Below are 23705 nucleotides of genomic sequence, written 5' to 3'. Positions count from 1 at the left end.
AATTTTACTTTCGAATTGTAACGGATTTACCAAATTTTTCATGTCCGAACTGTCAAGTAGTCAACTAGTTATTTTCGAACCTATGCTCCTTTTGGCTGGTTTTTGCTGGAAGTATGTTCAAATGCTCCTTTACATACAAATTTCCCCTTATATTTGAACTAGTTAAGATGTGCTAAAAGTGCAGTTCGCGAGACAATTTTGTTGGGCCCGCGACGGCCTCTTAACCAAAGTTCTCCTAAGTGGGCAAACGTCGTGTTCCGAATCTATCACGACAAAGCCTCCAGTGAGTGTATTTATCTATAATTTTCAAGTCTACCTTTTTTCAGATAGTGACAAAACATTCCAAGGTCATCGATTCAAGTCAAAGATATCGCAAGTGACCTTGTTTTACTTTTGGTGATCAGCTAGGCTACCCGGGCGAGAAAAAAGCGCTTGCGCATCCTAAACTTGGTGCAATGTTGCCTAAATGGAAATTGACGAACTAATCATTTGTGCTATATATATTAGTCAGAGGGCGAAAGGGACCATGCCTCAATAAGCTTTTTACATTATGAGGTTGATTTTTCCTAGCGGGAAACTTTATCTCAAATTTCGCCCAAGGGGTCCACGAGATGAAAAAGGTTGGAAACCACTGGCCTGGGCGATGTGAAGAGGAGGTATGCAATGCACACTGAATCGAAAGTAAAAGATAATATGAAAAAACAAGCGACAAAGATGGGGGTGTCGTGTCACGGGAGGCGAGATTGATAGGTCAGGTCGTGGTGCGGTAATATTGGGGCGGACTAGTATTCATTTAGTAGAAATTGCTTGTATTTCGACTGGAATGTGGACAAGCTCGTCGATATCGACAAGCTGTCGGATATCCGCGTAATACTGTTCCACAGGTCAGGTCCGACCAATACGGAAACAGGTGAGAGAGAGTCTTTATTTTCTTCGAACCAAAATACATAACAAACGGCAGTGATGGTGGTACAGAAAATATGCGTGCACACTGCACAGTATTCGGTATTAGATAGGAATGATCGATAAGACCGTGAAGGTCATCTGGTCTGATCACACCAGCATCAAACAGGTACACTTGACTCTGAACAGTCTGGCTGTAAAAAAATGTTTAGTTAAGAAAGGAAAATAGAAAAAAAAATTAAACAATGGTAGCAAATGATCAATGAAGCAATGTATGGGCGAGGTAGGGCAACAGTGTTAGTGTAACGACAAGAGGTGATCAAGTAGGGCTTTTTTGAATCTATTATAAGGCAATTCACGGATATGTGGTGGTAATGCATTCCAGATGATAGGTCCCGAGTAGTCGATAGATCTCTTAGTTAGGTTGCTATTGGGTGGGGGTAAGTAGATATTTTCTTTAGACGAGGATCTCGTGTAATGGGAGTGGACATTTTTAGCAGGGATGAAAAAGTCATCAAACACAGGAGGCAGACTATTAGAAAAATATTTGTGAACAACTTTTGATACTTCGAAGCGATAGTTCATCAACTCGCAAAATTCGATGCTTACAGTAGTAAGGCGATAAATAGGCCATTTGCACAATGATATATATACAATGATTGGAAACTGCCACTATAGATAACTAACCTACGGATAGATAGCCAACAGCCGTCGTCACGCTTGCTTGCTCGGAGGAAAATACTGCTCAGCAATCTGAACTCAACGTAATTGCCAATCCCATAGCTGACGACCCGAGCGCTCAAATTGAATAAAGTTGATCTTATTTGAACGCTACTGTCGCACTGATTCCGAAAATATACATTCAAATCCGATCGGGGCAATGGAACCGCCTCGAAATACACCTCAAAGTCTGAAAATTGGCATTGTTCTGAACAATCGAGGACACGCAAGGGTTATTGTTATGGTCATTGTGGTGCGTCCATGCGATTGTCTGGAACAATGCCGATTTTCAGACTTTGAACGCTATTTCGGGCTGGTTCTTTTGCCTTGATGAAAGTATAATGTATATTTTCGGAATCAGTGCGACAGTAGCTTTCTAATAAGATCAACTTTGTTAAATTTGAGCGCTCGGGTCGTCAGCTATGGGATTGGCAATTACGTTGAGTTCAGATTGCTGAGCAGTATTTTCCTCCGAGCAAGCAAGCGTGACGACGGCTGTTGGCTATCTATCCGTAGGTTAGTTATCTATACTGCCACGCCCCCTAACGCTGTAAGGTTTACTCCCGCCGAAATCAGCGTGTGCGCGGATAAGGTTGACTGCATACACTTCATTGAGTAATGTTGACTGTGGTGGAGTGCTGCTATCACCTTTCCTGGCAGATATTTCACTGTTTTCTCGTTTGTTGGTTGATTGTAAACAAGTTTTGCGAGCATAGTGAGACAGTACTACATACTAAGGTCTAATCAAACTTCCGCCAATGCGCAACGTTCAGGTACTGACTAGCTGTTTATGTTTTTGCATTTGTATATGAGCGGAAAAAGCTTGAAAAATTATGACTGATTCAGATACTTATATGAGTGATCTTGTTGCTGGTGGGTGGCCAACCTTAGAAGTCGATGAGACCCATTCTAATAGAAAGCAGCCAGGCTACTTTATAACTTTTTCCCGGGTCAGGGGAATGGAACCTCTTCGCTTCTCTTAAATCATCTTTGAAAAGGAAAATTGGCATTTCGAAGAACAAAGTGCATGAGTGAAATATTGCAGCAATAATACTGGTGTCCGGTAGTCAGCATGATGTTCCGTTTGATGTAAGTTATTTTTCAAGCAATATAACACCCCTCTGTAAAAATCTTACACTGGAATATATTTGCAAAGACTTTATATGTACACTAGGGTTGTTCAAAATTCAGAAAATGTTTGGAATACTGCGTATCCATGACTTCTTGTGCTGTGTAGATTATTGTTAAAAAAACGATATTGGGCCTGAAAGAAGCTCGCAGGAAAGCCGGCAAGATTTGTCTAAATGTGTACATTGTACACACACGTGTTAGTTGAGAAGTTACTTGTTACCATAATGACTATTTATTTTGATCCAATGGTATGGTTGACTGGCAAAACTGACAAAACGAGTTTCGTATCTAATGTCTTATAATGTATTTGTTGACAGGGCGTATATTGAACAATTCCCACCTTGAATTTACCAGAAAAGAGTGCTCGTATGAAACACGCAGACACCGCCTCCAACTGGGAGCAAGTAAGAACGGGCTGCATACTACAACAAGTTGAAGGATATTGAAAAATGTGCAATTCGTTCCCAGTCTGGAACTGCCATCGGATCGATTGATGCGGGAAAACCACTATTGCTGGAATAATATGTGTTTGCCAGGGAATCACATCTGTGACAATTATAGTTCAAAATATGCTGGTATTATCACGCACTAAAGGAATGTCATATGTAGGCTCAGGGGAAATGCTTACAGTTCCTCCCCCAACGTGTGTGGACATACTGACATATATTGAAGGTTTTAGTATTCAATTCATCGTTATCTCCTCCTGGCTCTTTTAACCTTGATATCATATACAGTTACAGAAAATGTTCCCCTTCCTACCATTAGGCCTGGTTACATGTTCAACTCGACTTGGCGTTCTAGTCGTCTCCGGTGACGTCACGCCTCATCTCCGATCTGACTCGTAAAAGGGCCCTGTTTACATGATCCTTCAGGAAGCTGTACGGTGGCGCTTTACCCCTTACAAATTTATATTCGTAGTAAGTCTGGTGGGCAAAGGTACAACGACAATGTGTGTTTGGTTGTACTCTGAAACCATAGTGTCCTATATGGTGTCGACACAAGCAAATCGCACGGTTCAATGAAATTGTATCACGTCACAGTTTCCATTTGGCTACAGGCAATTTGACGGTGACTTTTGACCGACTTGCCTTGCATTAAATTTGATGAATCGGGTATCAATCGAAAGCTGACGCTGTACTGCTTGCGAAAATATAAATTTTATTCCACTCATGGCCCTGGAACCCCCACAATCTGCCCCAAATTATTCATTGTCGAGTAGATTGGCAGTGTGACGCAACAATGATGTCTGGCGAAACGAGAGACTAGCACAAGAGCAAGGATGCGGCCGAGCGGCGAGAGTGGGATCAGCTGACGTCGCGGCAATAGCAATGTGCAACCGCGCCACAGAGAAACGCTGCGCTCAGTGCGCTGTTGATACTTTTTCTATGCGTTTCGGTACAAGCGAGCACACACCAGCCTTTCCTTGACTTGTAAGGGTAGAACTGGGTCCACGGAATGTATAAGGGCCCTACCAATTTTCGCGCAATATCCTTCAGCTGATAGAGATATGTAGGCTACGTCTAAGTAGTCTACATTGGATATGTCAGATTATTATGATATCGATTGCCTTAGCCCGCTTGTTGCGTAGGGCTCCAGAGATGCGTGGCGCTGTTGATACTTTTTCTGTGCGCTTCGCTAAAAGCGAGCACAAACCAGCCTTTCCTTGACTTGTAATGGTAGAACTGGGTCCACAGAATGTATTTGGTCCCTACCAATTTTCGCGCAATCCTTCAGCTGTTAGAGATATTTCTAGTAAGAAAAATATACCTTCAAGTAATAAGATTCACTCAAGACAGCAAATTTAGATAATGTAAATATATCATATTGTAGTAATACAACTACAGTGTTGAGTTTTCACTCTAGTCCCCATAAGCACCACGTCGGTGACCTTGCCAAATTCCGAGAAGGCGAAAAAGTGCAAACTCTGTTGGGCCGAATGGACAATGGACATTCAGTTATTCACAGATGCGAAAAAAATACTGCAAATCCGTTTTACGTAAGTTACATTAGGAATATATATACAGGCTACAGAATGAATATAATTCAAATATCTGTGATACCACTGTATTACTTTTGACGCAAAAGGTCCCCGGCATTCAAAAAACTATTTGGTGATTGAAAAATGCTAAACCAAATTCCAACGTCAACGTTTATAGTGATATCAGATATATCCCAGTGAAAAACAAAGGGATGAATTTGGTGGTAACATTTTGGAATCATTTGGCAGGTATGGCCCGCAAGCTTTCTAGTAACGGATTGAATCCGGACAGCGATACCAGTTTAATTCGACACTCCTGCTGTTAAACTTTATTCAACAATCAACATTTTACCTGCTGCATTCGCGGACCAAGTCCTACCCATACGGATCAAATAAACGCTTGAAATGTATGCTCATGCTCAATGCTCCTTGCTCACACTTAACCATAAAAGCGACTATAGTAAGTATCGACACCCGCCATCAACAGCGCGACGTGTCTCTGGAGCCCTACGCAACAAGCGGGCTAAGGCAATGGAGATCATAATAATCTGACATATCCAATGTAGACTACTTAGACGTAGCCTACATATCTTTATCAGCTGAAGGATATTGCGCGAAAATTGGTAGGGCCCTTATACATTCTGTGGACCCAGTTCTACCCTTACAAGTCAAGGATAGGCTGGTGTGTGCTAGCTTGTACCGAAACGCATAGAAAAAGTATCGACAGCGCAGCGTTTCTCTGTGGCGCGGTTGCACATCGCTATTGCCGCGACGTCAGCTGATCCCACTCTCGCCGCTCGGCCGCATCCTTGCTCTTGAGCTAGTCTCTCGTTTCGCCAGACAGCATTGTTGCGTCACACTGCCAATCTACTCGACAATGAATAATTGGGGGCAGATTGTGGGGGTTCCAGGGCCGCGACCGGAATAAAATTTATATTTTCGTAATCAGTGCAGAGTCAGCTTTCGATTGATACCAGATTCATCAAATTTAATGCTCGTCAAGCCGGTCAAAAATCACCGTCAAATTGCCTGTAGCCAAATGGAAACTGTGACGTGATACAATTTCATTGAACCGTGCGATTTGCTTGTGTCGACACCATATAGGACACTATGCTGAAACGTTTCTTATCCTCGAAATTAACGAGGATGATGAGATACTCATAATATCGATATTTTTAGAGGAAAATAATCTTGTTCATATCATGATAGTAGAGGAAAAAAACAAGTATAAGTTATCAGCTAGCTTTTTCGGCGTCAACGAAGATGGGCCGTGGAGTAGGCGGGAGTAACGACTGTTTTGATATTTCAGGCTTCACTTCTCGATGCGGTTAAAATAAGGTCATTAACACTCAAGTGACCCACTTGCAATTCCCATGTGCTCTCTAGTTGTTCGGCCGCTCCTCTGTAACAGACTACCCGGTGACTCAAGAGTCACGATACAGCAACTACCGCAGAGACTTTATTGAAGCATCTTGTCGGCATGATATACCAAATAGGAAGTTTACAATACCAAGAATGTCTATAAAAACGGTTACAAAGAGCACTACTACTAAACTGCTACAACACACCAATTAAACTTTGGGAAGTGCCAATTTCAGCACCATGAATACAATCTCAAAACAAACAATATCAAAAGAGCAAGTTGAAAATCGTGAACACCCCCACGGCCGCATCATATCAGCAGAACAGTATAACCCAGAACCCAGAACTAAAAACAATAATCTCAACACCGCTGCGCTTTATCATCACCAGGAGAGTCACAAATCTCAATATCATCCTCCCGGGAGAGACACCAGCTCCGTCCCATCACACGCGCGCTCGCATTAGTTTAGCCAGTGGAACAGTATGTACGAAATGCAGCAATCGTTCATGTATTCCCGTATCGATGTAGCACACTGCACAGTTCACTATGCATGTCGTCGTAGTCGAATTGTAGTACCGGTACCATCCACATATCTTCCGAACTGTAGTCTGAGAAGCAGAAATACAGATGTAACGTTTTACATTGTCTGCCATTTTATGTAGCTGATGACAGCAACTAGGCTACTACAGATCGAAGCGTCGCAGCCAAATATCAAAGAACTCATAGGGAATCGCTAATAAAACTGTCATAAAAGACCACGGTTACACTTACAAAGTAACCCCACTTTTCCTTGCCATGTTTGGCCAATTTCTCAACAACAGATGAAAAACATGAATTACGATGCCAAGAGCCCGCGCGGCAAAAGCCAGCGCCGTCGAACGAAAATCGCGGGACGCCGATGGCCGAATACTCAAGCCGATCGTAAACCACATTACCCGACAGCTTGAGGCTCGAGTCGACTTGAGGCAGTTTGCCTTTCTCTCTTCATCGAATACGAGAGAGTCGGATCGACGAGTCAGCTTCGAAGCTGACTTAAAGCGTCATGTAAATGGGCCTAATGATTCGGGCAAGAGCAAGCTAACATCTAAACAAGGCAGGATATTTCATCACGAGTAGATAAGGCATCATTCAGGTCGTAATTGGCCACTTTTGAGCTAACGAAAGCGAGTGTACTATTGCATTTTGGAAGAAAATTTTCCCTAGTTGAAGATGACAAAAATTGATATCTAGCACTGTTATTGCTTAAAAGATCACACATAAACTGTTTTTGTTGTCCACATTGTTACTTTTGCATCGATCTATTTCTGTTCTGTTGCATATTAATGTTTGTTTTTCAAATGCATGCATCATTTCGTATATATACGCATGAATTAGGGATTTGAAAATTCAATACTGCATTCGTAAATGTTACATCTGTGAAGTATATGTATCTTGTTTTATCATTCCTCATTACTTAGCATAACATGATGGGATCCTGAAAAGTCGACCTGGATTTTGTGGAATGATCATGGATAAGCGACGTTTTGTCATAGAAGATTGATGTATACAGCGTTGCTACTGAAGTATTGCTGCAATGATTTACTCAGGTTCAAATAGAAGTCGCGAAAATAGAAATCTGTGACGTACGCAGTTAGTTGGAAATAGTCACAATTGACATTGGAGGGTGAAGCTTTTATGACTACCACAAAATGACCATCCAATGAATATGTGGGTGCTATTTTCAAATACATTCAAAACCCAGGGATATCTAGATAACCCTGGCAAAAACCAAGTTGTGATGCTGTTGTTTGGTGAGTGGTATGGAAGCACAGCAATTACCCGAGGAAGTAGGCAAACCTACCCGAGTACTCAGAAAAACTAGAATTACTTATCTAAAAACTACCTCCACTTGATATTTATTTATATATGATGTTATTGATGTACCAATATGATGGAAAAATGGCACCTCAATTTGAAATGAAGGTTGTGTCACTTGAAACAGTGGTTGAATGTCCGCGGCTGTGTGAATGTACGCCGCGTTGGCCGTCACAAGGCTACTGCATTGTGATTGCGTATAACCGTGAGTCGTCAATGTGTGAATTGGATTTGCAATACGTGCATGACGCGCGAAATTCAACCTAACTTGACCGCGTTTATATGGCAGTAGTCTGCTAGCTTAATCAGAAAAAAATCCCAGCCGCGAGTAAGAAATGCGTTTCTAAAACTATTCAACACGTTAACGTTGTATTTCACTGATAAATATACCCAATGTATCATATATCATTGCTAGTTCCATAAAGAAGTATTGCTGAGGAAGCTTTTGTTTACAGCACAACTGTGTATGCGATGAAGCGTGACCTGGTACACGCTGAAACCAGAGTGTACTCAAAGGTGGTGTGGACACAGAAAAAAATTCTCTCGTTCACGCTTCACTTGGGTAGTCGAGATTATTATTTTCGATCCGTTTTCAGTACTGATTCAGTGCAAAAGCCGGTATTGGTATATGTTGATTTTGACGATGTTTCATATCGAGATGGGTGACAAGATTTTGTATAGTATATTTAGATGATGTTATCTAATACTGTGCCAAGTTTCAAGGTCCTCACTTCATGATTAGGGCAGTAATATCGTTATCGAAGTCTAGTAACTAGTATGTTATTGTCGATCCATCTGAAACAGTGATTTAACGCAAACGCCGGTATCGGTATGTGTTGATTTTGACGATGTTTCATATCGAGATGGGTGACAAGATTTTGTATGGTATATTTAGATGATGTTATCTAATACTGTGCAAAGTTTCAGGGTCCTCACTTCATGATTAGGGCAGTAATATCGTTATCGAAGTCTAGTAACTAGTATGTTATTGTCGATCCGTCTGAAACAGTGATTTAACGCAAACGCCGGTATCGGTATGTGTTGATTTTGACGATGTTTCATACCGGGATGAGTGACATGATTTGGTATGTTATATCTTGACGATATCATCGAACATTGTACCAAGTTTCAAGTTTGTCACTCAACGATTAATATAGTAATTGCCTTATTCAAATCGACTATGTATAGGTGTGCGCGAACTACGCAATACGCATAGCCGATTTTACGCAAAACTCGCTATTGATATGTTTTGATTTTGACGGTATTCTATACGTAGTTTGAAGACAAGACTTCGTAGGGTAGGCCTATATCGTTATTATATCAGCTAACGATGTGCGAAGTTACAAGGCTGTCACTCTATGATTAGGGTAGTAATTGCCTCATCAACGTCGACAGTAGGTGAGAGCTCGACTGAAACTATAGGCTACCCGATAACAGATTTTACGCAAAAGTCGCTATTGATATGTGTTAATTTTGACGGTGTTCTATACGTATTTGGGAGGCATACTTGACTTCGGTAACGCAATTACTGCCCTAATCATGAAGCGAGGACCTTGAAACTTGGTCCAGTATTAGATCACATCATCCTGATATACCATACCAAATTTTGTCACCCATATCAATATGAAACACCGTCAAAACCGACATATACCAATACCGACTTTTGCACTGAATCAGTACTGAAAACGGATCGAAAATATCAATCTCGACTACCCAAGTGAAGCGTGAACGAGAGAATTTTTTTCTGTGTCCACACCACCTTTGAGTACACTCTGCTGAAACGCAGAGATCACGGTAGTTTCCAATCATGGTATATATATCTACTTCGTTTCCATGCTCGGCCGACAGTCGGCCGAAAGGCCATGACGCATGCGTTGTACATGTCGGCCGTGTTTCCATGACCAGGCGTAATCCGACCGTGACTTGGCCGAACTAGGTGGGCGAAGCGATCGCAACGACGTTTTTGGTTTACTTTATGTAATATTTTCATAATAATCACTAGATTGCGATAAATGACTCGGTAGGAATGAGCCGAGATGATTTGTAGCGGTCATTCAGTCGAACAACACGCTTTGACCTTGAACACGTAGGCCTAAATCCATCCAACATGTAAAATGGTCATGATGAACCAATTGCTTAAAACTAACAGAAGATAAAATAAAATGGAAAAAAAGATGAAAATTGGTGGCATATCTTAGTATGTGGGGGATATGGATATGGGATATCGTGGTCCAATAATTTCGAGCGCAGAATAGTAACTTGTCCAGTAGTCTACCGGTACTACTGTTTCGTCGTCATGATTCAGACATGAACTTCCAGTGTCCTGTTGATGATTTGCTTACAAAGGGAATGTGAATAAGTTCACCTAGTTTGTGGTCAAACGGTATAGTTTGTATTGTACCCATGCACCAGAACACAAATCCTCGAATTGTGGCAGCAGCGTATGTAATAAGATCGCGAAGATTTCGGTAGCCTGCGGGTAATACGTAGCAGTACCGGTACTACTAAATTCCACTGCAATGGTAATTAAATTCCGGGTTTTTCAAGGCGTCCAAGATCCGCCCGGAGTGCAGCCATAGTTAATTTGGCACGAAAAGTGTATTGTAAGTAGCAAATACCAATTCGCTAGTCCAAGATTCACTCGATGGCCGACGAGTCGGCCGACGTGGGTGTGCAATCTGTAAATGCGCAACAAAATTCTCTCGTTCGTCGGCCGAATCTCTCGAAAATGGGCCCATCGGCCGTGCATGGAAACGCAGTATGATTTGCAGGACTTCGATCACGTGATTAGATACGCATAGCAACCACAAATTGGTTAGCAAGCTACTTTCTCGCGCACCTGCTTCAGTGCTAAATATCGCATACTGTACTGTTGATTTCTGGTTGTATATAAACGTTTCAGAAATTTGTTGTGGAAGTCATCAGAGATTCACCTATGCTAGACGTCAGTCCTGTACAAAGCATTTCGAATGACATCGTCAGAATTACGCAGAAATCCCTCGGTAACGTAGTCGTATTACGGTACTCAACTCTGATCATATGTACTACATTCTGGCATTTGAAGTAGAGCGATTGGTTTATATTCTGGTAAGAGTATTTGTTAGTTCAAGCAGTACTATATGTCTGTTGTGGAGCTTGATTTTGGATGGAAGATATGACTGAAGCAGCTGGGACCCGCAAGGATCAGGATTTACTGTCTGCTCTGCTGTCGTGCTGACATAAAACAATGTCGCTGAACACATCGGAATTATCTTTTGGGAGAACCTGATATCAAGACTAAACAAAGCAGTGCACTTCATTGTTGCCTTATACAATGCTGATTTTATTAGCACTTCTTGCAACTGCGATGGAAGTGGATTTGGAAAATCACACACGATTTTGACAAATAGTTGATTTCACATGTGCGCTATTTAGGGAACTAAGAGAAGTAACTATCAAATAAATCTTATAGAAGCTCAACCGCAGTGACAAGATCGGTCATCCTATACCCAGAGGTGGTCAACGTAGTCATTGTTGGGAACCGAGTAGAAGTAGAAGTAACTCCGTAATTTATACTCTAGTACAAGTAGAACTAATTACTTCCAAGACAGGTTGAAAGTACTTCAAGTGGAAGTAGAAATGAATTTCTGAAAAGTAGTCAAGAAATTCGTTACATGAAGTAAATTTGGTTGAGGGTTGCTTAGTTTTAGAAATTTATGCCAGGTGACAACTGTTAACATTGCACGGTGCATCTTCTTGATCAACGCAAAAGAGTAAAATAGGTGCAATTTTCAAAAATTGATGTAGTTACCGTGGTACTGCGGGGCTATTATGCCCAGTTGTTATGACAACCTCACGCTTGAACGGGAGTCAATCATGCGCCAAAGCTACTTTCTAGGTGACAAGATCTCAAGTCTGACAAAAGGGTACTGCCTAAATAGTGTCAAGTAGAAGTACGAGTAGCCTAAACTCATAATGATGTGAGTACTCAGGTAAAATAGTACTTCGCTGCTGACCTCCTCTGTATATTGGTTCAACCAACTCAGAAACATCGTCTAAAGACGACGAACATTGTTTCTTTTGCATTGACTTCGTAGTATTCTGAACAAATGATATTCTTTGATTCATTGAATTTACAAATATACTTGGAAAGAAGTGCTATTTATTTATTTTTGTTTTGCATTCGACACCCAGAGCATAAAAAATAGTTGAAGAATGCATGTCAACCTTATCAAGTTCAATAACTGCCGACACTTTATGCCCATGTCTTTTTCTTTGCCTCCATAGCCACTTGTCTAGACAGATTCATGGCATATACAGAAGAGCGCTTATCTTGCTGTACGCAAATGAAACATTATTTTCAAAGCAGACATCAGCATCGGGAAAGAAGTTCAGGACAGTTAGTCAGTGGTCAGATCATCTGCTGACATTTCTGTCGGCATGATACCACACTGCCTTTTACCGCATGACCAAATTTTATGTGGTGATCATAATTGGCTACAGGCTGAATTTTTTACGAGGGCATCATCAATTTCTTAGTTGCCTATGTTCGGCTCTCCTGGGATAATCCATCAGATCATTAATTCATATACATGTGGTAAAGCCATGTCTTGAAACTCAAGATATTTGCAATGTGCCAAACAGTAAGGTAATCCAATCCAGGCAATCAATCAAGTAATCCAGACAGTTTGTTGCATCATCAGTTGGAGCTGCTGATGATCATTTTTCTTCGGGTAGTGGCACTTGGCAGAATGACAGAATGATCAATAACTTAGGTATATATAATATAGGTATAGAGTTATACATAGTTTGAATTGTTTAACTGAGAAGCCATACAATAGCATAGGATGTTTAATATATATATTGTATGTAGCATGTTGCATGAATTCCTAACACATCAACATACTGGCAGTCATTAATCAATTGTCTCTTCAGGCTTACAAATAGCGGTATCCTATATATATTGCAAACGATATCAATCATCAAAATACTGCAATCAATGATTACCAACTACAACTATACAATACAACTATAGTAGGCTATAGTATACTATCCACAACTAACTTAATGCTGCATTAAATATCACGTAGTCAATCAAGTAGTGCTAATAAAATCAGCATTGTACAAGGCAACAATGAAGTGCACTGCTTTGTTTAGTCTTGATGCCAGGTTTTCCCAAAAGATACTTCCGATGTGTTCAGCGACATTGTTTTATGTCAGCACGACAGCAGAGCAGACAGTAAATCCTGATCCTCGCGGGTCCCAGCTGCTTCAGTCATATCTTCCATCCAAAATCAGGCTCCACAACATACATATAGTACTACTTGAACTAACAAATACTCTTACCAGAATATAAACCAATCGCTCTACTTCAAATGCCAAAATTTATGTACATATGATCAGAGTTGAGTACCGTAATACGACTACGTTACCGAGGGATTTCTGTGTAATTCTGACGATGTCATTCGAAATGCTTTGTACAGGACTGACGTCTAGCATAGGTGAATCTCTGATGACTTCCACAACAAATTTCTGAAACGTTTACAACCAGAAATCAACAGTACAGTATGCGATATTTAGCACTGAAGCAGGTGCGCGAGAAAGTAGCTTGCTAACCAATTTGTGGTTGCTATGCGTATCTAGTCACGTGATCGAAGTCCTGCAAATGGCCTATTGGTACGTAAGGGTACAGATGAGATCAGCCGTATCGTTCCGGGTATGGTTTATTAGCAATTTTCTATGGATTGGTATTTCATTCTATGGAACATAATTGGATTTATATAGCTCAGTGGGTTGGATCCGCATCCCGAAAAACCATGATCTGTAGCCTACATCTCTAGGGAGCAGGTTGCGCCATTTCTGTCAGCTGTCTGCTGTTCCTTTCGGTCCAGTGTTTAGCATTGCAATTTGCATCTTCTGCCTGTTCCGCGGTCTGCCGTTTAGTGTTCGCCTACTTAGTGCTTACATCTTGGAGGCCCCGAGGATAGACAGGCGGGAAAGAATCATATTTTCGAATATGCGTTAGTTTTCCAGCCCCATATCCAGGGTATCTAAGACGGTAGCTAGAAAGACTAGTATTATCTCAAGCTTTGTACGCCAGGACTACTCCGGCTATCTTCGTATAACTTGGATAAACATTATTTTCTATCATGAATTTGAACAAATGCATTGTCAAATGCAAGCTGGTCCTTTTTAGAAGCCAAATGGAAATATAATATAGCTGTCAGTTTTGTGAGCTGTATTCATGGATGATTGTTTGACTTCAGTGTGATTTTCACACACAAACATTATAGACTGGGTGTGGGTCTAGACCAGTGGTTACCAACCTTTTTCGACTCATTTGTCATTTCCCCCTCATCAAACTCGAGACAAATTTTCGCCCACCCCCCCCCCCCCATATTTACGGATTCGAAAAATTAGACATATAAACGGGAAATTTTTCACCTATCTGTGATCGCTGGTTAATTGAATGTAATAGAAAGTAATTTAAGCTGAGTAGGTGCTCGGAAAACCGGTTTCTGTGTCTACTTCCCGTTGATTTGAGCTTTTTTGTGTCCATTCATGTGCCATTTGTCGACCTCAAATTACGTATCGGGCCGGATTCAAAAATTCCAAATCAGAGGTCTCAAACACGCGGCCCCCGAGACCATTTTGTGCGGCCCGCGACGGCATTTTGCTTTTTGCTGTATTCGACAATATTCAACTACCAATCTCTTTTTTAATTTGAGAACTTAAAATTCGCTCTGAAACTACTCCAGAAGCCTGAAACTACTCATCAAACTTCATTATTGCATCACTTTCAAAAGTTACCACGCAGTGGAAGATCAACAATTACGTGACATTACTTGCTCATGATGATAAAACATGACCCGTTGATGATTCGTGACTGAAAATTGTGATTTGGACTTGGCCGCGACCTTCTGTAGAATTACTCGAACTCGTACTCGTCGCGCCAAACGTTACAATCGGAGAAGAACTTTTGTGACTTAGAATGCCGTGACTTGGTATAACCACGGACGCAACAAACTATCAAACTGGTATGAGAAACAGCAAAATATCAAAAGTTCGTAGCTTGCGTTGCGTAGCTTATTTAGATATCTACGCAGGTCGGTATGGCAACCGCCATTGACATTGTGTTGCCCGTTTGATGTATAGTTGGTTACATTCTGTGTCATATTGGCTATCTTTTAGATGTTATTATCGCCAATTAAATGTGGCGAGTATTAAGTAGTCGTAGCCTATGCTTCACAGCTGTAACACCAATGGATTCTTCGGCGCTTGCACATTTCTACTGCTACGGCACAGTATTCATTATGTTCAAGTTGTTATTGATCTGTTCCATTTCGAAGGTAAATCTAACGCTGATTATATTTGACTTTGGTAATATCATGATCAATATAGCCCATCAGGAGTAGGCCTATGCCTGAAACCCGGATTAGGCTGTACTGTTCCGATGCTCTGATATCAGATCAATCTTTGTAAAATTCTTAAATTCTACCTATAATTGTGGCACGTCAAATGTCCACTAGCTGCAAAATTATAACGCAACAGCTTTTACGATGTCCTGATGCATTTGTACTGTCGCATGGGGTCTACAACTAAATATTTTGACAAACTATGCCTAGTACAGCAACAATCTCATTCAAATATTTAAAAATGTGATTTTTGTCGTGCCAGGCGTGTATTCACAATAGTAAATCACATTTTCACGATGCGTGTGGAATGTGCGTCTGCAAGGTCCCGTCAAATATAAGGCCTACTTGAAAGTACATTGAATTCCCCTATTATTGGTGCTGCGACCCGCGGCGTCATCAAAAAGCAGGACATTGGCCCGCGAGCACATTTGAGTTTGAGACCTCTGTTCCAAATGCTCGCGGGCCGCACGCTTTGCTTTTCACTTGAACACCTTATCACCAAGCATATATAGATAACAGTATATTGCAATTGTATCACGGATCGTAGGGGCTCTGTTCTAGCAAGTAGCAACACCATTATTCGCGAACAATGGAATTGGTGAAGATGATTGGCTGATTGAATTATAGAGATTGCAGTTGAATACACGTATGAACCGCTGATAAAACAGAGGCGGTAACGACGATACAAGTTCACTCATTTCTATGCTCCATTGGCTTAAGTCGTAATCCAACGTTAGCCGTGTGTATGCATTGTGAAGAATACAGGAGATTAAACTGTAAACGCTGACTTTTGAATTTGGTGTATTCTTATTAAATAACGATTCAGGTTCATCTAGATTCCGGGAACCTTTTGAGTCAGAAATGATACAGCACCGCGACCATGTACTCATTTTTTGTGTAAATAATATATTATTATCCATGTAAACTTCATATAACGGTCCGGCATTGTCGTTTTCGCTTGTGTGAATAACGACTTTTTCGCACATTATTCCAGAAAACTAAACTCAGTGTGCACTTATCGCTCAAAGGTGTCGTTGGAAGCATCAGGCGTTCATAATACATTCGCCGCTAGCTACCTTTGTGGAAATGGATTTTCGGCACTTGTTCATATCAAATCGAACGCGTGAATTTTCAAGACACGACCGCATCTTTCAAGAAATAACAAATACAGCTGCAGAATTACCTTCGAAATGATAAAAGTCTATCCATATTTCTACATATAGTATGATATTGTTTTCAAGAACGGTCATTTTGTTGCTGTTTATCACTATCTTAGAATTTATATTCGCACAAGACAGATAGCGGTAGCACGATAATTAAGCTAAATTTGAACTGAAACTTGAGGGGGTCCGCGAGGTCCCTCACGGTATAAAAGGGGTCCGCGAAGACAAAAAGGTTGAGAACCACTGCTCTAAATGGCAATACTATGTTTAAATCGGCTGCCACGTGACAAAAGTTCCCGTCATCCGTAATTTATTGGTGAAAAGACACCTTGATACAAGCCGCAATCCGGGCTTGATAATAAAATGCTATCTGCCTGCGGCTTTATGGCAAGCCGCTCAATGATGACAGAGAGAAAAATCATCACGGTTGTGATGACTTGACCCGGGTCGAGTCATTTTCTCAAGTATGGAACTCAACTTTGGGCACTTTATGTCAGCATTGTAACCAAGTCACAAGGTTCCGAGTCGCAAGTCAATCTCACTTATATAGGTTTTACTCGAGTCATGTCGAGTCATTTTCAATTTACTACCGAGTCAAGTCCAAGTCAGTTGGTAGAGGGTCGAGTACGAGTCATAGTGTCATAACTAGAATCCGAGTCCAAGTCATTGCGTTCACCGTTCAATCCGATTCAGCCCGTAATTTGACCTGAAGAAAACTTTTTTGCCTCAAAAACTGACAAATTTTTACATGTAAAAACTTCAACGAAATCTGGCCCTATGAAGAATTCCATTAGTTACAGTATGCATTATGGTAAAAAATAATTGAAAAATTTTGTAGTACAACGAAGAATACTTTCTTACATTCTCGGGTAGAAAGTGTCTGTACTTACTAAGGAGCTTGCCAAGAATGAATAAAGAACGTTCAACAGCAGCAGTTGTTGGCTGACAACACTGAAGTTGTGCGTACACTGCTGGTGACAAACCTTGTTGCTTCATTCTGGCAATGGTGTGTACACTACATCACAATTTTTCATCATGCGCTTCTTGATATAAGAACAATGCGATGCCCACACAGTCTTGCTTCAGTTAGGATATTGCTGTATGTTCAGCATAACACCATGTCAACCTATTTGTTTCATTTGAATATTTATGATTCACATTGGGCAGACAATGGGCCGTTTACAGCGGTAGGCCAATAAAGTAGGCTACAAGGTGTAACATGTCAAATGATAAGTACATCGACAGTCCAAAATCTACGATACAAACGAAATGCAGGTCGCCAGGTTGCAAAAATCTTTGAACTTTGTAAACAATTTTGACATTTTTTGACCTAGCGTTACATTTTTTGACCTAATTTTGACTTTTTTTGACATGTCAAAAAAATCGCCCTATTTATGAGATACCATTATTAGTTGCCGGCGATTAGGCGCGGTCAGTTGCTGAATTGTGACTGCCGTGGTTTCAGGACGTGTGCAGTACTGTATGCCGGGTAGGGGGAGATTGAAATTGAAACCCCGTCCTTTTGAAATGCTGATTGTATCTCCTATATTTATTGCAGTAGTTCTTAACCGGTGATCCATGGGTTCCCCGGGGCAGTCTCAGGAGCTCCATGGAGGTCAAGACGCACTCTCAACTCTTACGTATGATTTGTGATTACACGTCCGTCTTGGCCATCTCTGGTTGCAGACATTTAGGACCGATCAGTAATCTAATTATGACTCTTGTGGTGCTATGTCATGTACATTGGCGTACCCTGGGGAGGTTGGGATTCGAAATCAAAACCCAGTCTGAAATGCCTATTCCATCTCAATATTTATAGGATCATTTGCTGTCAAGCAATTGGTATCATGCTTGGGTTTCGACCGAACAATTTGACGACACTTTCTCGCATTGCTGAACTTGTATCTAGGAGGGATCAGCGCATTTGCAATGAATATTCATTATAATATTTTTGTTTTGTGTGCAAATCATATTTTAATGGTTTTGTTCTTTGAACACTTTGTTGATGCACAGTTCATTTTGAACAACATCAATCCATAGTAATGCATTATATGTATACCGTGGTCCGTGGTAGAATTTTGTTTTTATGGCTCAGTAAAAATTTGGATTGCAGATTGCTTTCAAGTTTTCCACGATTTAGAAAACGTTGAGAACCAATATTTTAGAATCGTCATATCTTGTATGTTCATATACGAGCCTCGTAATATAGAGCATTGAAGATATGTTTGGGTAACAAATTGAATTTAGAGCACATCCGTGTAATCTTACTTGGTACCAGTTACCCGTAACCGTAACACGTCATCAACCGCTCAATCGTTAGCAACACGTCATCAACCGCTCAATTGTTAGCAGAGTTCTACCGAACAAACAACCAAAGATCACTGAATCAGTCTACCAGGGATTGGTCCTGTTGCCACCCATTTTGAAAAATTTTAGGTTTCTGCGGTCTGTGTTACGACACAGTGATGATCATTTTAATTTTTGCGACAACTCAACTGCTCCCTGCAGGACCAATGGACGTTCTTTTTGCAACTGCAAATATTGACAAGGTGTCGCAAAATACGCAGCCTTCCCAAAAACTGGAACCAGTCACCTAAGACATGTGCAGACAGAGAAATTGCCACAGTAAGATTCGTTAATAGCCCAAATCGTATCAACCCCTAAAAGCGGACAATAGCCAACGATTGTCATCCTACTCATTTAATTGCGATTACAGGCGCTTCTGTGCATGTTTATGTATGTGGGCGTCTCAATCAGGTTGACATCAAATATTTTCATACTGTTCGTAATTCCTACGTTGAAAATATTGGGATACTGATACTTAATGGTGCGTTTTTAATCCAGTCTTTCATGATATCAAATATTGTTAGGTCTTATATCGCCAAATCCAAAATCAAAGGTTTGGACTTCAACATTGAATTGAACTTGCTTGTTGCCTGCGCTGCCCCAAAGAACCTGTATCGAGCTGAAAGCAGAATCATTCTCAAAAGTGTCTAGCATGGAGTTGCAAGTTCTGTGCCAATAGAAGGTTTAAGATATCACCAATGCGAAATCTGTAGAGTAAAAAATAACTGAAAATTTCAGATTCAATATTCATATGGCTATACAAGCTGGTATAAAAAGTCGTGCATGTGATGTCTGTGGTATGGAATTTACAGTAAAATCTCAATTGAAGAGTCATCTTGCTACTCATGCTACTGTCAAAATTCCGAAATTTGATGATCATGGGAAAGTATTTGCTCAGAAGGGTCAACGAAAGAATCGGAAGAATCATAGCTGTGATGTTTGTGGTATGGAATGTATTAGGAAATCTGACTTGAACAAGCATCTTGATATGCATGCTGGTATAAAAGCTCATCAATGTGCTGTATGTGGAAAAAAATTTACTCAAAAGGGTAACCTCGGGACTCACATGAATCGACATGCTGGTGTTAGGAATCATAAATGTGATGTTTGTGGGAAAGAATTCACGCTAAAGAGTAACCTCAAAGTACACATGGATATGCATGCCCGTGTCAAAAGCTACGAATGTGAGATTTGTGGGAAAGAATTTACTCAATCGGGTAACCTCAACAGACACATCACTATGCATTCTGGGATGAAAAGCTACAGATGTGATGTTTGTGGGAAAGAATTTATTCAAAAGGTTCACCTGAAGATTCATTCTGATACTCATACTGGTGTAAAGAATAATAAATGTGATGTTTGTGGAAAAGAATTCATGGACAAGGGAAATCTTGTGACTCACATGAAAATACATGCGGGTGTCGAAAACCATAAATGTGATGTTTGTGGGAAAGAATTCGTGCAAAAGTGTAACCTCAACACACACATGGCTCTGCATACCAGTGTCAAAAGTCACAAATGCGATATCTGTGGAAAAGACTTCACTTTAAGATCTTACTTGAAGATGCACCTTTATACTCATGCCAGTGCCAAGAAACATGAATGCCATGTATGTGGGAATAAATTCATTCAAAAGAGTAACTTCAACACGCACATGGCTATGCATATGCATAATGGTCTCAAAAGCCACGAGTGTGAAGTTTGTGGGAAGGGATTTACTTTAAAATCGCTCTTGAAGAAGCATCTCGATACTCATGATATTATCAAGAATCATAAATGTGAGATTTGCGCGAAAGAATTTACGCAGGCGGGTAACCTCAAGAGACACATGACTATGCATGCTGGAATGAAAAGCTACGAATGTGATGTTTGTGGGAAAGAATTCATTCAAAAGGTTCACCTGGAGATTCATTCTGATACTCATACTGGTGTAAAGAATCATAAATGTGACATTTGTGCAAAGGCATTCAAGAATAAGAGTTACCTCAACAGACACATGGCTCTGCATGCTGGTTTAAAAACTCATCAATGTGATGTTTGTGGGGAAGAATTTACTTACAAGAACAACCTAAAGGTTCATCTAAATGTACATGCTGGTAATAAAACCCACAAATGTGATGTTTGTGGAAAAGAGTTCACTATTAAATCTAACTTGAAGTGTCATCTTGACATACATGCTGGTATAAAAAGCCATCAATGTGATATTTGCGGGAAAGAGTTCACTCTAAAATCTTACTTGAAGTGTCATCTTGATATGCATTCTGGTTTAAAAAACCATAAATGTGATATTTGTGGGAAAGAATTTACTACCAATCGTTACCTAAAGTCTCATCTAAATTGGCATGCTAGTATTTAAAGCCATGTATGTGATGTTTGTGGAAAAGATTTCACTAAGAAATGTCGCTTGAAGTGTCATCTTGATGTGCATGCTGGTATAAAAAACCATAAATGCGGTATTTATGGGAAAGAATTTACTGACAAGAGTAACCTAAAGGATCATCTAAATAGGCATGCTGGTGTTAAAAGCCATAGATGTGATGTTGGTGGAAAAGAGTTCACTAATAAATCTCACTTGAAGCGTCATATTGATATGCATACTGGTAGAAAAATCCTTTATTACGATGAAATCAATGATCATATGTGTGATGTTTGTGTGAAAGAAGTTTGATGTGATGTTTGTTGAAATGAATTTACTCGTAGGGATAACATTGTCTCTGGACACGCATTAATATACATGCTAGTGTCAAAAACCATGGAGGTGGCGTTTCTGGAGAATAGACTTGAACGTTACACTTTAAGAGACGATCAAACTGGTGTAAAAAATCCTCAATGCGATATTTGTGAGCAGGGATCTGTCGGAATATTAATTCCAGGATTGTTGTAGGCCTAGATAGGTAAGAGTAGATTAAAGACCCATGACTGTGTATTTTGACGCGTTTATGTATTTCTATGGATTGATGTATTTAAATGTGTGTTTGTGGGAAAATACCCGGTATCGCCTCCCAATTTTGTTCGAAATGTCGTGTCCTCCAGACCGCTCATTTTGTAATTATTTTAATAAAATTGAAATAAACTAATAGAACGACACAATCATTTCCACGAAATTAGCAGTGAATAAATTTTATGTAATGGGTTTTATGGCTCATGTATTCAATTCCAGACTGCATACAGTCGCTCGTATTATGACACTTGCATCACACTAAATAGGGCTTTCTTACTAATCACACAGAAAATAATACAGCATGTCAACTTCTCATCATTACTACAAGTACAGACCTTACAACATGGGGTGGGTTACAATTTTTTGAAAAGGGACCCTGCTTTTAAAAAAAGGGTAAACAGCGACTGTTTGTTTTGAACTGTGATTGGAGACAATTAGTTACCACACATCGCTTGTTTACACAGTTTATTTCTAATACTTCAACTGGGTGTTGAACCGATTTATTGCTTCGGCACATGTTCAGATTGTTCAGTGGTGGCACTGCGTTGTATTCGCGTTATGCCTGGACTTTGATCTTGAAATACTCATTATGAATAATGTAATCATTGGGTGAGTGCTCACCAACTGGTTCTTTGGTCACGAATCCTGTGGAATCAGTTTGCTATTCAGCCGTCCATATTTGTAGTTCGTTTTTGTAACTGTTCTAACTTCCCGATTTAATTGTTTAAATACTGTTCTACTTTCGTATTCGCTTGTGTTATATATATGGTGTTTGTCGACTACTTTGGTCATTCACACTAGGCCGATAATCCTTATTTTTGATTCCGTATCTTGATCTGCCGACTTGTAGCTCGGCCCACTTTTAGGCTTTCTGTAAGACACCGCTTACGCGGATGAGATGACGAGGAGGAGCCTAGATAAGCCTCCAACACTTGAGTAGGAATTCTGGAGTCGGACTCGAACCCACGTGCAATTGGTGCAGTAGCTGTGGATTATGCACTACGCTATCTCGCCACTACCGCTTGTGTTATATCTTGTCATCGTAAATCTCTTCTCGCCGTCTATTGTTCGTTTCTTCGAGCGCCGAACGAGCAAGCACTATTGTGATCCGCACTTACGCATCTTCGTATTTCTATCGACCAAAGCCTTGATCTACGCTCTTCAGTTTGGACTGCTTGGTTGTTGAATAGAAAACCGACACGCAACGTTTACCTCGTCATAGCGGATTCCAGCTGAGCAAGTTGGGAGAAATCGGCCCAAAATAGGTTACTCTACGTCAGTGCTTTTCAACCTGTAGGAAGGTACGCACTTGTGCGGATGAAAATCGCACATTATTTTTACTTTTCTGACGTGGATAATTCGAATAAACCTAGTAGGAAATTAAAGTGCAGTTGCTCCCAAACTTTTGTCGTTACAACGAAATTGTCTCGCACCAGCCGTAGCGAATTCATGTTTGCGCGCTATTACGTAATAGAAAGTCTCGTTCGAAAGCGGGTGTAATACATGCAGAGTGCAGACATACGCTGAATCAGTACGTGTGAGCCTGCGACACGCGGGGAAAATGTCGTAAAATTGACTTTCTGTTTTCTGCGTGTATTCGTAATGTCGGTTCAATTAGCACGAGGCACGAATCCCATTATTATAGACGTTGGGAAGTTCTCGCGTAACGCAAATTTCCTCCTTTACGGGATCTCAGAGTATGGGTCGCAGACCAAACGGTATAATCTCGGGTCGCCATGGCACAAGAGCGATCTGTTCAGATAGGGTTGTCACACTAAATTGATAGTGTCCTAGGAGGACGCCTAAATGTCCGCTTTTTTGGAATTTGTCCTCTTTTTGTAGAAAAAGTATTAAAATGTCATCAAAAAGTCAATTCCAAGGCAGAATATGTAAGCAGAAATGTAGAAACGTG

The 23705-nt window shown here is 40.6% G+C and overlaps 2 protein-coding genes across 2 annotated transcripts in view; one reads left to right on the top strand and one right to left on the bottom strand.

Moving 5' to 3' along the window:
- Window positions 1-4589, bottom strand: part of LOC145454834 (ATP synthase F(0) complex subunit e, mitochondrial-like) — an 88650-nt gene extending 84061 nt beyond the window's left edge. The window contains exon 1 of the mRNA XM_080332828.1: window positions 4585-4589. The gene's annotated coding sequence lies outside the window, so the exon portion shown is untranslated. The remainder of the gene's footprint in view (window positions 1-4584) is intronic.
- A 14244-nt stretch (window positions 4590-18833) lies between these two features.
- On the top strand, window positions 18834-21520 carry LOC145454222 (uncharacterized). Its single transcript, XM_080332227.1, has 2 exons — window positions 18834-20926; window positions 21347-21520. Exons 1-2 carry the CDS (start codon window positions 19604-19606, stop codon window positions 21518-21520), a joined length of 1497 nt encoding a protein of 498 aa, XP_080188353.1. The 5' UTR covers window positions 18834-19603.
- The last annotated feature ends 2185 nt before the right edge of the window (window positions 21521-23705 follow it).

Source organism: Botryllus schlosseri, chromosome 13 (assembly GCF_051294905.1).
Source record: "Botryllus schlosseri isolate E-star chromosome 13, Bs_hap1, whole genome shotgun sequence".
In the NCBI taxonomy this organism is placed as follows: Eukaryota; Metazoa; Chordata; class Ascidiacea; order Stolidobranchia; family Styelidae; genus Botryllus; species Botryllus schlosseri.
This window is presented reverse-complemented; position numbering and strand designations above follow the sequence as displayed.